General features: G+C 44.1%; 1 protein-coding gene across 1 annotated transcript; it reads left to right on the forward strand.

Moving 5' to 3' along the window:
• The first annotated feature begins 4,671 nt into the window (after positions 1-4,671).
• Positions 4,672-6,611, forward strand: LOC115687720 (NAC domain-containing protein 72). Its single transcript, XM_030613367.2, has 3 exons — positions 4,672-4,958; positions 5,085-5,353; positions 5,478-6,611. Exons 1-3 carry the CDS (start codon positions 4,778-4,780, stop codon positions 6,057-6,059), a joined length of 1,032 nt encoding a protein of 343 aa, XP_030469227.1. The 5' UTR covers positions 4,672-4,777; the 3' UTR covers positions 6,060-6,611.
• Positions 6,612-14,315: the final 7,704 nt, after the last annotated feature.

The raw sequence follows: 14,315 nt of genomic DNA on the forward strand, positions 1-14,315 counted from the left end.
ATCATCAAAGAAATCCTCCCCTTTGATCAATTTTTAGGGATTGGAGGAATATACGCCCGAGTCGGATTGGGCTTGGCTCGCTGCTCCGGCCCCAAACTCCGACTGCTTACTGGGCTCCACACCGGGCCCATGCAGCAGGTCATGGGCTTTGTTGGTGGGACCCGTTGGTTTTGCTCACTTATCCGAAGCCCTTCGGCATATCTTTTTCCTCTATCCGGACACGACACTTGAACCGAGCATTTCCTTTTAACGTTGGAGTTCCGAACGAGCGCCTTTACATAGGTACTTAATTAAGCAATTCTTTGAATTGAGTATTGAATGAATGAGATTGGCCTAGTTCTAAAGTACCAATCATCACGGTCCGCTCTAGGAGAAATCAGGGAAAACTGTCCAAAAAGTCACAAATATATTACACTTTTGCCGATTCAGTCTCAAACATTTCAATCTTGCCAATTAAGTTCTAAACCTTTTCACTTTTGCCAGTTGAGTCCATTCGGCCAATTTTAGCTGGAAATCACTGACATGGATATCAACTGTCCTATGTGACACAAGACGGGCAGCGCTAACGTTGACAATTCTTAATAATATTTTAATATTTTTTTAATTTCTTTCTTTCTTTCTTTCTTTCTTTCTTCCAAGTTTGGGGAGGGTCGCAGGCCGACCCTCGCCAGTCAAAAGCGAGGGCCGGCCGACCCTCGCCGGCCACTGAGCGAGGATTGCCAATCGCATCCACGTCGGCGATTTCAGTAAAATTGATCAGATGAACTCAATCGACAAAATATTAAAAGATTTAGAACTTAATTGGCAAAATTGAAATGTTTGGGATTGAATTGGCAAAAGTGTAATAGGCTTAGGACTTTTTGGACAATTTTCCTGGAGAAACTAACGGAATTTGATAAAAGTGCACGTGCTTACATCATTGATTATGCAATGTTAATTAATCTAATCCGTTAGTACTTTGTTGACGTCAATCGAAGTTTTAAGTCTCCATGACATCCCTCATGAAATTTCTAACAAAACATCAAACGACATGTCGTCGATGCATGGTTAGTATATGTCCCGGTGTTAGCTGGGTTCCTAAAAGCCCTAGGGGAAGGTTCATGGAATCTACCAATTTGACTCAAACCATCGAAGCCGAAGACTTATTAAATGCCATTTGTCCGCCATCGCCGCATGCGGTCGAAAAAAATTGGAATCGTGTATCTTGAATGGAATGGAGCGCGACTGTTCTAAACGAGTTTTGCATGCGCACATGCAGGTCCAAAGATCGAACGAGGGCCTTTGAAACTCGTCCTTACACACTGTTCATGAAGTCTAAAGTCTTCGAGCAGCCATCACAGGGGCCAAACAAAGGTCAAAAACCAGCACGAGAGCAAGCAGGTTTTGAACTCTGGACTTGATTCGGCTTCCTTTTAGCCTTTCGCAACCTCACAAAACAGCTGTATCTCTGACCTACCTTTTGAACTCTTGAAAGAAAACCTTTATGGACTTGAGCATATCCTTAAAAAGCTTCTTCTCTTAAGGTCTCTCCCTTAGGCTTGAGAAATGTAAAACAATTATAGGGATATTCCCTCCCTCCTGGTGAAGATAAAGTTACAAGGAGGAATAGGGGGGCTTTGGGGTTGTCCGTCCGCCGAGACTTAAAACAAAGTGCGTATGTTGCCAGTCAGCCTTAATAGTATTAGTGGGTAGCACCCCCAAGGTAGCAATGATCCCTATGGCTTAAGGTAACCAAGCAGCCTTAGGAGGAGCGTCCCCGGTTACCTTCGTTTTGAACTATTGAAAGAAAACTCTTAACTGCAAGGATATATTTTAGTAGCTTACGGGTTCATCAGGTCCTATATCTCCTCAATGCTCGAAATCGCCATGCGATCAAAGCGCGGTCGCGACCCACGACAACCGACGCACCTGATCATCATCGATCACGTAATCGATATTGATATGCTTATCGCCAAGGAGGTCAATATTGGCACCTTTTTATTCTTTAAAAGGGGAGAAGTTGAGAGATCAGACTTTGAACTCTAGGATAGGATGGCGAAAGATACTGTATTTAAAAAAAAAAAAAAACACAGCAGATCAACTGCTGTCTTAGTAAAACTTACCATTCTCATCTACCATTTGTCACTGAAAATCAATAAAATAATAGCTCTTCAGTATGGTTTCCCACCATTTCAAACAAGAGGCACATACAATTCCAAACACTGTGATTTTACTGTGGCTGGGTCACCCGGTCAATCATGAAACCTTTCTTTTTCCTTAAAAGAGAAGCCGTCACCAAAAGTCGCCATTGTTTATCTTAAACAAAGATTTTCGGGGGGGTCGAAGCTGCTGGAAAACGAGGGCGAAGGGAAGCGCCAGCGCAATCCAATCTTCTTGGCACGCCAGAAAGAATTTTTCAAAGATCTGCACCAATCACCTCCTGACATCTCCCGAACATCCGATCTTGCACGTGGCGTAAACAAGTCCTGAACTTTATCGCGAAACTCGACCCGCAATTTGCTTGCGGCAATCCTTTTCCTCCCCCTTTTTCTTGATCCGGGCGGATGACCGATGACTTGTCGAATTCGCCCTAATATTTCGAAAGTCTTTCTAGCCCCAGTAGCAGCAGCTGAATTGTCAACTTCAAAAACAAGAACCCTCCTCCCCCCTCAGCCTCAAAAAAAGATGGACATTTTCTCCACATGTCGACCGCCCAAGCCCACCGAACGATTTTCTACGTGTCGGTTTGACCCGCCAGACGATCCGCCAAGGGCATTATCCCCCGTGAAATTCCAGGAGGGCTCCACGTTCGCAAGATTGCCAAAAAAGAGAACAGAACAGAACAGTCTAGTCCTGGAAAGACCGTTCTTTCGCCTTGACCCACCACTTCTGTCATCATCGCCGATGCTTGCAAGACATCACTAAAACAGGAGCCTAAACACACACCAAAAGAACCATTAAAACCATATCTTCGAAAAGCAACGAAGCGACAAGCTAGGGTGCCAGAAGTTTGATGAGTGGAAGAAACCCTAAAACGCATCGCACGCACTCACGCACGAAAATAATCATAATAATAATAATATAAAGGAACGAACTTGTATGAAGACGAAACGACATGTGGGTCTCGGAGCTCGGTTTTAGTCCGTAACGTGGCGGGTGGATACGACGCCGTTGCACCGCCCCCTCGCCCCCGCTTGTCCCGTTTGCCTTCTTCTTCCCCTGTCGCTCTCCCTCCTTCCTGCTTTCGGAACGAAACTCCGGCCTAACTCTCCGCTAACCCCACACCACCACGTGTGGGCACGTGTCCTCGGAGCATATGCCGACGTGGCTTTTTAGCTCGCCGCGTGAAAAGCGCCCTCCACATGCGGGAAGGACCATCATGCCCTCTTGATTACGAGGGGACTTACTCGTTCGAAACCTAATTAATCACGAGGCGTTAAGACAGAAGTAGAAGCCTTACGTGGCTGTACTAGCGGAGCAATGAGAGACGCCTAGCTAGACCATATATACTTAGATAGCCGAACGTTTGTTGTTCGCATGGTGGAAAAATTTAGGACTACGTTCATATAAGTGCAATAAGTTAAGAACTAAACTGGCCAAATTGAAGGTTTTTGGACTGAATTTATGCGGTTAGTGCCTCTCAACATGCTCACAAAGATGCTTAACCCACATACTCACCGAACAAGCCTCTAAAAAATGGTCCCTTCTTTAGGGCCTTTTCTAACCTTTTTCAAAAAGTTGGAAGCCAGGAGCATTAAGGGCCTGCCTTGGGTCATTGGTTGTGGTTACTAGGAGCACCTCGCCAAGATAGAGGTTATTTCCAACCAACAAGGGCCGTCTGCACATGTCTGCTATCAGACCGCGTTCCTCATTTTTACATATCGGTACTCGCACGTCCTGTCCCCCTTTCCAATTCCCTTTTATTTTTATCTCCTCAAAAGAGAGGGAATACCTTCTTGTTATTTTACATCAAAAGGATGCCGCGGTCCGCATAAAGTCTCAGACGAAACAGTTTTACCTCTCGCTCGGGAGGATGCCCCATGCTTTCCAGAAATTTAGATTGGGGCGGGACTCACTCCTGTTGGTTTATTTTCTTACGATTCATGCACCGGGAGGGGTTGATACCGGCCCAGATAATTGAAAGATTAACAATTAAATTAATAAAAATATAATAAATTTAGTGTTAAATTGATCAAATTAAAAAGTTTAGATAGCCTCCGAAGACAGCTAATAACAAATCCACGTATTCACCAAACGGCCCTCCCGCAAATTGTCCCTTCCTTTACGGCTTTTTCCCCCAACCCCTTTTTTAAGACGTTGGGGGAGCTTCACGCTTTCTAGAAAATTTTTAGACTGGCGCCGGGACACGTGTCCCCACTGACTCACTCCTTGTTTTGTCTGTTTCCCGACGGTTCATGCACCGGAGCGAAAGGGTGCGCGGGTGGTGGGGATGGCGGGTTGCTGATACCGGCCCGGATAAGGTCGGCCCAACTCAATCCCGCCCTCCATTTTTGTTCCGGGGAGGGTTACGTGGCAGGCTTCAGACAAAAGTGGGCCCACTTGGCCGACACCCCCCCCAGAAAGTGACGACCGTACTTATCGCTCTCTCATTTGCCATCTCGGGCCTTCTATATAAACTCCCCCAGACTCGCATTTACGAAAAAAAAAAAGAGAGAATAGAATTTGGGTTCCAAATTTGTTTTTAGAAAAATTTGGCAGACTCTCTCTCTCTCTCTCTCTCTCTCTCTCCAGAGAAATCTCCCTCCTCCTTCTATCTCCAGAATTCGCGAGAGCTGAAATGGGTGTTCTGGCGACCGACCCGCTATCCCAGCTGAGCCTGCCGCCGGGTTTCCGGTTCTACCCGACCGACGAGGAGCTCCTCGTCCAGTACCTCTGCCGCAAGGTGGCTGGCCACCACTTCGACCTGGAGATCATCGGGGAGATCGATCTGTACAAGTTCGACCCTTGGGTCTTGCCAAGTACGTGTCCGTCCTTGCCTGGGGGGAGCCTGTCCTGTTTCTACGCGCGTCCCCCCTTTTTGCGGCTTCGTTTGATTTGTTTGTGCTGCGGTGATCTTACGAGGATTCGTGTGGTTGTTGTTTCAGGCAAGGCGATATTTGGTGAGAAGGAGTGGTACTTCTTCAGTCCTCGAGACAGGAAGTACCCGAACGGGTCCCGGCCCAACCGGGTCGCCGGGACCGGGTACTGGAAGGCCACCGGCACCGACAAGGTCATCACCACCGAAGGCCGCAAGGTCGGCATCAAGAAGGCCCTCGTCTTCTACGTCGGAAAGGCACCCAAGGGCACCAAGACCAACTGGATCATGCACGAGTACCGCCTCCTGGAGACTTCCCGCAAGAGCGGAAGCTCGAAGGTATTATCCGTCGGCCTTTTCGCTTTACGAATCCACATCGCACATCGTTTGAATCTTAAGATCTCCTTTTTGAGCGGTATTCGTCTAGCCCTTTCGACTGATGATGTTCCTGATGTGTGCGCAGTTGGACGAGTGGGTCCTGTGCCGAATCTACAAGAAGAGCTCGGGCTTGCAGAAGCCGACCATGTCGACTTCTTCGAGCAAAGAACACAGCCACGGCTCGCATTCGTCTGCCTCTTCGCTGGACGACATGTTGGAGACTCTGCCCGAGATCAACGACCGGTTCTTCGCGTTGCCGCGCACGAACTCGCTCAGGATCACGCAACAACACCAGCAGCAGCAGCAGCAGCAGCAGCAGGACCAGAAGCCCAACCTACAGACTCTGATGGGCTCGGGCAGTTTCGACTGGGCCACGCTCGGGGGTCTCAACCCGGAGCCCCAGCAACAACTCGTCCCGGTCAACCAAGCTCATCAGGCTCAGGGGCTCGTGAACTACGAAGGCAATGACGTGTTTGTCCCTCACATGAGCCGCCCCGGTGGCTCGGCAGCGGACGAGGAGGTACAGAGCGGGGTCAGGGCTCAGCCGGCGGGGGCGTATCCGCCGAGCTCGGGCGGGTTCGCTCAGAGCCTGGCAAACTTGCTCGACCCGTACGGGTTCCGGTACTCGGCACACCCCGCCGCCGGGGGGCTCGGCTTCCGGCAATGAGGAAGCAAAATAGACGTGTACGTGGGAATTCAATCGGACGGGTCAGGTGGACGCGAGGTGCAAAGCAGGGGGGGCGGCTCTGTAAATAATTGGAATTCCGTGGTGGCTAACATGCATGGCTTTTAGATTCCAACAAATGGAGGGCGTGGATTTATTTTTTTTAGGGGGGCTCGGTGGAGGAAAAAAGGGCAAAAAGGGAAAAAAAAAAGTTGGGGGTGGGGTGGGGGGTGGTGGGATATATGCTAACTTTAATTTTTGGAGGACGGATTCAATGCGCGCGCGCGCACACACAGATGAATACAGACAAAGTCAGTTCAAAGGGTGCTGTTTGTAAATATAGGAAAGCTGAGGGGCAAAACTGCAACGGCGTGATCAAGGGCTTTGCTATAGTGTGATAGTGACCAGGGTCTAGGGATTGGTGACGTGGTAGGGCCATCGGGGTCGGATGTGGCTGCAACATTAGGTGGGTGGGGGGTTGATGCCTACAGTGTGATTTAATATTTTGTGGGTTACATTGCCATATGAAATGTATGTAAGCTTTGATTTTTAGCATGACATTGGTCGAATGTGGTTCATGTTATGAGAACAGCTGGTTCTCTATTCTATTGCAATTTTTGCTGTCCATTGCGAGGTGGGCTAATTTAATTTCACGTTCGCCGAATAATTTGTTGGATTTTTGTTGGGTGTCAATTCATACGACGGCATTTACACAGATAGAATTTTGGTACATATTGGGAGCTATTAGAGTAATTAGGGATAAAGGGTGTGACTAAAAGATGAAAAGGGGTCCAAATAATTAATTGGTGCAGATCGGTTTTGTTTATTTCTTCTCTTTTTGTAATAACCTTTCGGCTCGAGCAATCTTTATGGATACACGCAAATCTTTTCATTCACATGTTTCGGATAATTGGATGTGCGAAGAGATATATGCGTTGATGATCTGTACTGATAAGAATTGGAGTATTTTTGTCAAAGCGAAATATCGATAGCTATTAAAGTAACCGGGTACAAAAGGGATTGATAACCGGGGGTAAAGGGATTGATTTGCATATGTGAACGACAAACCCATTTGACTCACTATCATAAACAGACATTTGACAAGATGGGTCAAATCTATCACTCTATAATCAAAAGTTACCGGTCAATTTCTTTTCTATAACACGAAAATCGTAACTTTCCAAATATTCTAATTTTGCGACTCGATTGAAATCTCTACGGATATACACGAATCGTCCCGTTCATATGTATCGAATAAGGCTACACATCCACATAGCGGTGGGCGGAAACCCACGATTTAGTTACCGACATGAGAAATCTGGACTGCTCTTTTGTTTGCATCTTTGGTTTTCTTTTCCCTATCAAATATGGCGAGAACGAGAACAAAAGTCGGTACGATGAATTGGGGCCGAAACGATAACGACGAAGGGAATGGGGAAAGCATTGGAAAAAAGGCCACGATGCCTTTGGAATTATGCCTTTCTCTTATGCCAAATGCTGGCTGTTCGAGATGAGCATTGACCTTTTCGATTTGTTTTCTTGGATTCTTGCAAGTGTGGTTTTTTTTTTTTTTGGTCGATTGCACGTGTGGTTAATTCGGCTGCTGAACGGCAGATCCTTGTGCAACCTTTTTCCCTCGTGTTGACTTTTGACCGGGATGGAGCTGGGGCATCGAGTTTCAACCGTGTAAGGTAGCGCTTGCCAATACACGCACGCCACATGAATCCAACGTAGGACGAAACTCTGTGGTTGTGTGTGGGTGTGTCGCGGATGATCTTTTTGGCCTCCTCTCTGCCACTTGTAATTCGCTCGATCCACGTGTACGAAGTCGAGGTGAACGTGTGCCTTCTCCAATCTCGATATGAAAAATGACACGGGTGATCCAAATTTTTTTTTGAACTTTTGATTTGTTCGGTATTATCTATGAACTATTAATAGATGTTCAATTTAGTTCCTAAATTGTATATGAAAATATTTACTATCGTCCTTTTGTTAATCCAAGTTAATGAAATCTTCTGATGCGACTTCCATTTCGCTAAGTTTGAACAATGGACATAAGAGGAACGTTACTTGTAAGTTATCAACGTAAGATATTTATTTCAACTTAGGATATAATAATTCGTGTCATCGAATAATGATGGACATGTTAATGCCCTAATTTTTTTTTCTTTTTTAAAGTCAATGGATTAAAAAATGGACAAGCTGACTCGTCATTTCTACAAATCTAACTCGACATATGATAATCCACGTCATCAAAAAATGTATGATTTGTCGTTTAAGCAAACGGAAAAACAACATTGAACATTTACCAATAGTTTATATATTATATTAAACAAATTAAAATTCGGGAGATTATCCCTGAACTTTATGTATAATGTCATCTCTGAACTTTTGATTTGTTCAATATGGCCCATGAACTATTGTTGGATGTTCAATCTAGTCACTAGGTTTTATGAAAAATGTTCAATATCGTTTTTTCATTAATTAAAATTAATGTAATTTGCTGATGTGACTTCTATTTCGTTAAGTTTGAATAGTCGACATAAAAAAATTACGTGTGAATTATCCACGTAAGATATTCATATGAAATCATGATATAATGATCCATATCATCAAATAATTATGGACATATTAACGCCATAATATTTTTATCTTTTTCTAAAGTAGATTATTAAAAAAAATAAACATATTGACTTGTCGTTTTTATAAATTTAACTCGTTATATAATAATCTATGTCTTCAAATAACGTTTAATTTGTCATTTCTGCAATACATTAAATAGATTAAAAGTCGAGGAACGACATTGCACATTAGGCCAAAATTCATGGACCATTTGCATCATTTTCCCTTATGCTCAAACAATAATCTTTTTTTTTCTATGAACAACAAAGGAAAATTTCGTCGAAATTAATGATTGTGCAAAAAACCAATCGCGCAAACCACATATCAAATGCGAATCCTTATCCTAAGAACCCCTCCTAACCCAAAAAAAAAAAAAATGTTTAGTCAATATTTAGCTATAGATTCATAAAATCGACTATCCCCGAAAAAGGGATGACATCGGTGGCCTACATTTTTCTTTCCTCTCAATCTCAATTACCATAACACGGTCTAATTTATTTTAAAATTCAAACCCACATTTACAATTCATTCCTTCGTTTTTGGAGGGGCCAAGACATCGGCGCGGGTGGACCGCATAAACTTCTTCCAGCATTTTTAACCACGTTGTAAACAACAACATCCCAAGTGCGAGACGGATCGAAGCACCAGCGTTTCGCACGTTTCGCAGGTGGCGACCGACGCCGCACTTCTGCGCTCATCCCTAAGTCTCCTTCGTTATTTTTAAGGAAAGAAAATTTTTCTCTTTTCTCAGTTTCGGTGATGGCTTTTGGACTTTTACTGTTCCCCCCAAGGAAAAATAAGGAATGCGATTGGCCACGATCGACACGTGTGCCCTACACCAACTCTAAGAGTCCAGCCCCGACGTTGTAAAGACCAGCTCGACCTTTCCGGCCTAATTATTTATGACGTGCGCGCTTACGTCACTCCATTACAACGCTCTGGCCGAGCTTTCTCCCCGTGCAATGAATTCCGCGTCAAAAATATCTGCGAGAGATGCAACCCTCTTTTCTTTTCGATCATCCTTTTAAGAACGTGGCCGTCTGAAACTTGAGAAACGTGCCGAATTCACTTTTCCTTCGTTCGCCGTGGAACCGTATTCTTGATCTCGTCAAAAAGGGGAAGGGAAGACGACAAAACACTGTAGAGACACGGGGGGGATAAGGCATGGGATGCTTCCTTTTTTTCCTCTCTTTTTGGGGGCGTTTTTGGGTTGGCGAAGGATCTTGAACTGAGTTTCGATTTTTCAAGCCACCATGGTCAAAGACGCCGAGGATGAGAATCTGGCCGTTCGCCAAGGATGTCGTGGCCCAAAATCCCTGTGCCAGAGGCTTGGTTCTACGTCTCGTGCTGATGGTTGTCATTTGGCCCATAATGACATGAATGGGCCAGCATTCGTTTCCTTGGTTAGGAACGAAAGATGGGTCGGCGGCGGGCTTATTACCTAAGCCCATACGCCACGGCAACGTCGCTTGAAAAGTGCGTGATGCCGAGACGGAGCCCGGCACCCCTTAGGTCACGTGGATCCCACGTCGGACCCACCAAATTCGAGGGCTCGAGGCTCGCATGCATCGCGATAACTTGAGAAATTTTTCTGTCGTGCATCATCCAACCACTGACGCATCGGCCTGGTCAGTGACGCCATATCAGCACGTCTCATGCCATGTGTTAGCTCAGCTTGTTGCCGAAGCACCAAGGTGTCATGCTCGTGTGGAGATGCCATATTGTTCAACAAAAAGTCTATTGAGGTTGTCTCATATCGATTATAGAAGGGATTGATAGTCGGTTTATAAACCTCACATTTTGAGTTAATTTTTGGGTGAGAGAAGCCCGAGGATCACCCAACAAAGCCTTGAGCTAAAAAGTTTAGTGGGTGCTTCCAGAAGAGCCTTCTTTGAAGCCTTGGCGATACAGACAGAGGTGTCAAATCTCTCGGAGCTTTTCTCCTCGTCAATGTGCGTACTTCGGTATTGTCCATGTCATGGCTGTCGCTAATCATACTCAAGACAACCAACGATCAAATCTTTAGGCGAATCTAAGGCCGGTTTGGGAACAAAAAACCCTGATCTGCTCATTTAATGCCTCTGTTGGCCGAGTAATGGACCGGTTCTTTCGTCGAGTCCAATCGCGAAGAGGTCGAATCGCTGCGAGATAAGGTAGTGTGCGAGCTATCGCCATACAGTTGGCCATTCGGATGTCATAGTTTTGCTTCTCGGATCGCTGTCGTCTGTGGAGAAGGAAACATGTGCAGATGTCATGAGAGAGAGAGAGAGAGTGTTCAGCAGCAGCCGTCTCTCCTGTTGATTAATTGGGAGGACCCTCTTGGAGAAAAGTTTGTAATAAGTGTCGTGCAAGTCTATGTCCCAATGGGCCCTCTTGACTAGATTAACATTCGTAGTCTAGGAAGATTCCGAATGCCCATGCAAGGCCCCCACTTGCTTGTCAAAAGGCGAAAGCTGCAGCTCCACTGGAATGAGATCTTTTGTTTTCTCTCCGAAGTTTTATAGCGGAAGAAAAGATTTAAGGTTTGGAAGATATTTTGTCTAAAGAGATGCCAAATACTTTTGCCCAAGTATGTATATTAAAGGATAGCTGAAATAGCAAGAAATAATAGTTATTAAAGAATTTTTGGACGATAGACAAAGCACTCACTTTCAATTCTGATTAAGTTTGCATGTGGGTGATATCCATAACTTATGACCCACTAATAAAAAGTATGGTTGGAGAAAAGTATAACCTATTGTATAATAATATATGTCAACATCCTATGGGATTCCAAATTACAAACTCGAGGCATTCTTATTATCTATGTATAATGCGCTGATATTGCGTACTTAGGTTTTCTAACCATAGATTGTTGATTAATGCTAAGTATATTTCATATGTAAAAGCTTCCTTTTTCTTCATTCTGAGTTAGATATTGCTTCATTGTCAAGCAAGCAGCTAGAGCTAGGGCAGACACCTCGGACAGTCGTTGGTCAATCACTTTGTTTATATGATGAAGGACCATACTTCATAGAAAGAGTCCGTACATTAATCATATATGAAAAACGTTAATGGGTGCTCCAAAAAAAATAACTATAACGTAAACTTATTATACGTGCGATATAATGGAAAATGTAGCCAGAGTCATCAGTCAATTACTTTGTTAGGTATGAACGACAGCATAAGCAAAATCAAAAGGAACGAAAAACGTGCGAGAAAGCACTCTAAAAACCCTAGTCCCCAGCAATGACTCTAAATCTCCAAAACAAAATTCCGGACTTGAGTTTTTTCTCAAATTTGTCGTCGGCTTGATCACTAACAATCCGAACCACGCAACGCCTTTAATTCAGCATATCGGTACGTACCTAATTCGTGAATATTCCAACTCTACGTGTATTTTATGTCATCTCTAAAGTCGTATAGGTATTTTGGTTTGGTGTATAAACGTGAAATTCTGGCTCTCGACCTCGAGCAGAACGTGCATAAATCTGTGACTTACCATTCACGGTAATGATCGCTGATCAAGCAAAAGGAGTGCATGCTCGTGGAGGTAGCATTGAGGAAAAGAAAATTGACATCGACCGTATTATCTATAACTTGACCACTGACATTGATGTTGTGTAACCAAAAGAATAAAAGAGATAATCCATGGCTTCAAGCCATCTAGTTAACTGGCTAACACCTGGAAAGTTATGAATTCATCTCCTTCGAAAGGTTCATAGAGAATTGGCTTCGGATCTGAGTAAGTTCTTAAAAAGGCTCCAACCCTAAGGTCTCTCCCTTAGATTTTTAGGGTTGTAAAGCACCCTAAAGGGATACTGCCTGCAAGGGAAGCAAGAAAACATATCCCTAGCAATAGGGTGTGCCTGGGTAGACCAGTCGCCGGGTCATTAAATAAAGCGTTGTAGCTCAGGTAGGTGGCAACACCCTGTCTTGGTGAGGTAAACGTTACCAAATACCAAGGATATTAATTCTCCACCTTCGAAAGGTTCATAGAGAATTGGCCAAAAAAGTTCTTATTTATTCCTTAACAATACCAACTGTAAGTTTGTACTCCTAGTAAAAACACACTTCATTTTTGAAGACACAGGACACGAATATTTTATTTACTCTCGTTATACCCACGTTGAAGCAATGATAACATGGTTAATTTGCTCTTCGCGTTAAATCATATTTCCTGATTTTGTCATAGGAACATCGACTGAATCACGCAAGCCTACCTTTGTTTCCCTTTGAATCCGAAAGATATGGTCACTGCAGGCAATTTAATCCAAGAAAAGAATCATGTGAATGTAAAGAGCTTGACTTTCAAAAAACATGCAAGCACATCATACATAATCCATTCATACCATGCATACAGTGTCCACCTTGTAAACGCAATCGTAATGGAATGGTTTGACATTGTGCTGGGGGATCGAAAGTGATGGATATCAGAGCAAATCGTGGTCTGAGCCAAAAAGAAAAAAATGGGGTTGCGAGGTCAGATTTCAGCACGTTGTTTCGCTGTGCATTTTCAAAGGCCGTGATTATTTCGGGTTGACGAATTAGGTGAAGTGCAGGAAAAGCTGATGATTCCGTATCGAAATCAAGAAAAAGAACAATGAATTCTGTGCTAGCTGACTAAACCAAAGTCTCTGTCATGCGAGTAGGACTTGGCCAAAATCTGTTACAGGGGCGAGGAAATTAGGCCGGCCTCGTGGCAGAAAGCAAGGGCTTTTGTCTCAACCCTGTTTCTAGCTTCGAGAAATTCATGAGGAAGGAGAAAGGGAGAATCGGATTTGCCAGAAACATTGCATGAACGACAGAATCCCAAACTAAGAAAACAATATCTCGATGAAATAATACCTAACTGCATCAACGTGCTCGTCAGAATAATGCTTTCGTGACTTGTCCACATCGAGCAAATGTTGATCAATATGCATCTTAATTTTCTCCAAAAACAACTGTTGATCGATATCTTTGAATAAGCATGTGCATAAGTAGCAGCCCACTAGCTTTCTGAGCTATGCTTATAGCACTTGAAATATGATTTCATGTGGAACATGAATACTATTTCAAGCTTGCTATATTTCAAAAAGCTTTTGCCTTAAGAAATGTGGTTAGTTTGAGTTTGCTCGCAGTGTTCAGCAGAGAGGAGCATTTCCTGGGAACAAGTAAGAACCACCGATATTTCGAGAAAAGAACGAATGATAACAATAGAGTCCATGGAAGCGATTCGAGAAGGGAAACCGTACTTCAATGATGATAACAAAACTTGCTCTCAGTAATCAGTCTCATAATCATCCAAGAAGGGCTGTTCCAGGAAATGAGTTTGCTTAGATTTTCTGAGAATGATTAACCAAGTTGTTCTCCTAGCTTTAGCATTTAGAGATCACGAGATGTCACAAGAAGAAGCCTAGGACGACCTCGCACATGCACACTTTCTTTGCGCTTTTTACCTTGGGCAAGAGACGGAGTGGTAAAGATCAAGTTAGGTTTACCACGAGGGTTATGAAATCCGACCGGTACCTTATTTTATACGACGGAGGTTTCTCACCTCCCATTTGGCTTAATTTAGCATCCAATTCACATGGACGGCTAGAAGAGATGGCCACTCATCATGTTCGTCGTTTCTCAGTCCCCCTATGCATTCATATACTTGTACGAGAGAAGATA

Source organism: Syzygium oleosum, unplaced genomic scaffold (genome assembly GCF_021117445.2).
Source record: "Syzygium oleosum isolate NSW1041296 unplaced genomic scaffold, Sole_v2.1 Sole_v2.13, whole genome shotgun sequence".
Lineage (NCBI taxonomy): Eukaryota > Viridiplantae > Streptophyta > Magnoliopsida > Myrtales > Myrtaceae > Syzygium > Syzygium oleosum.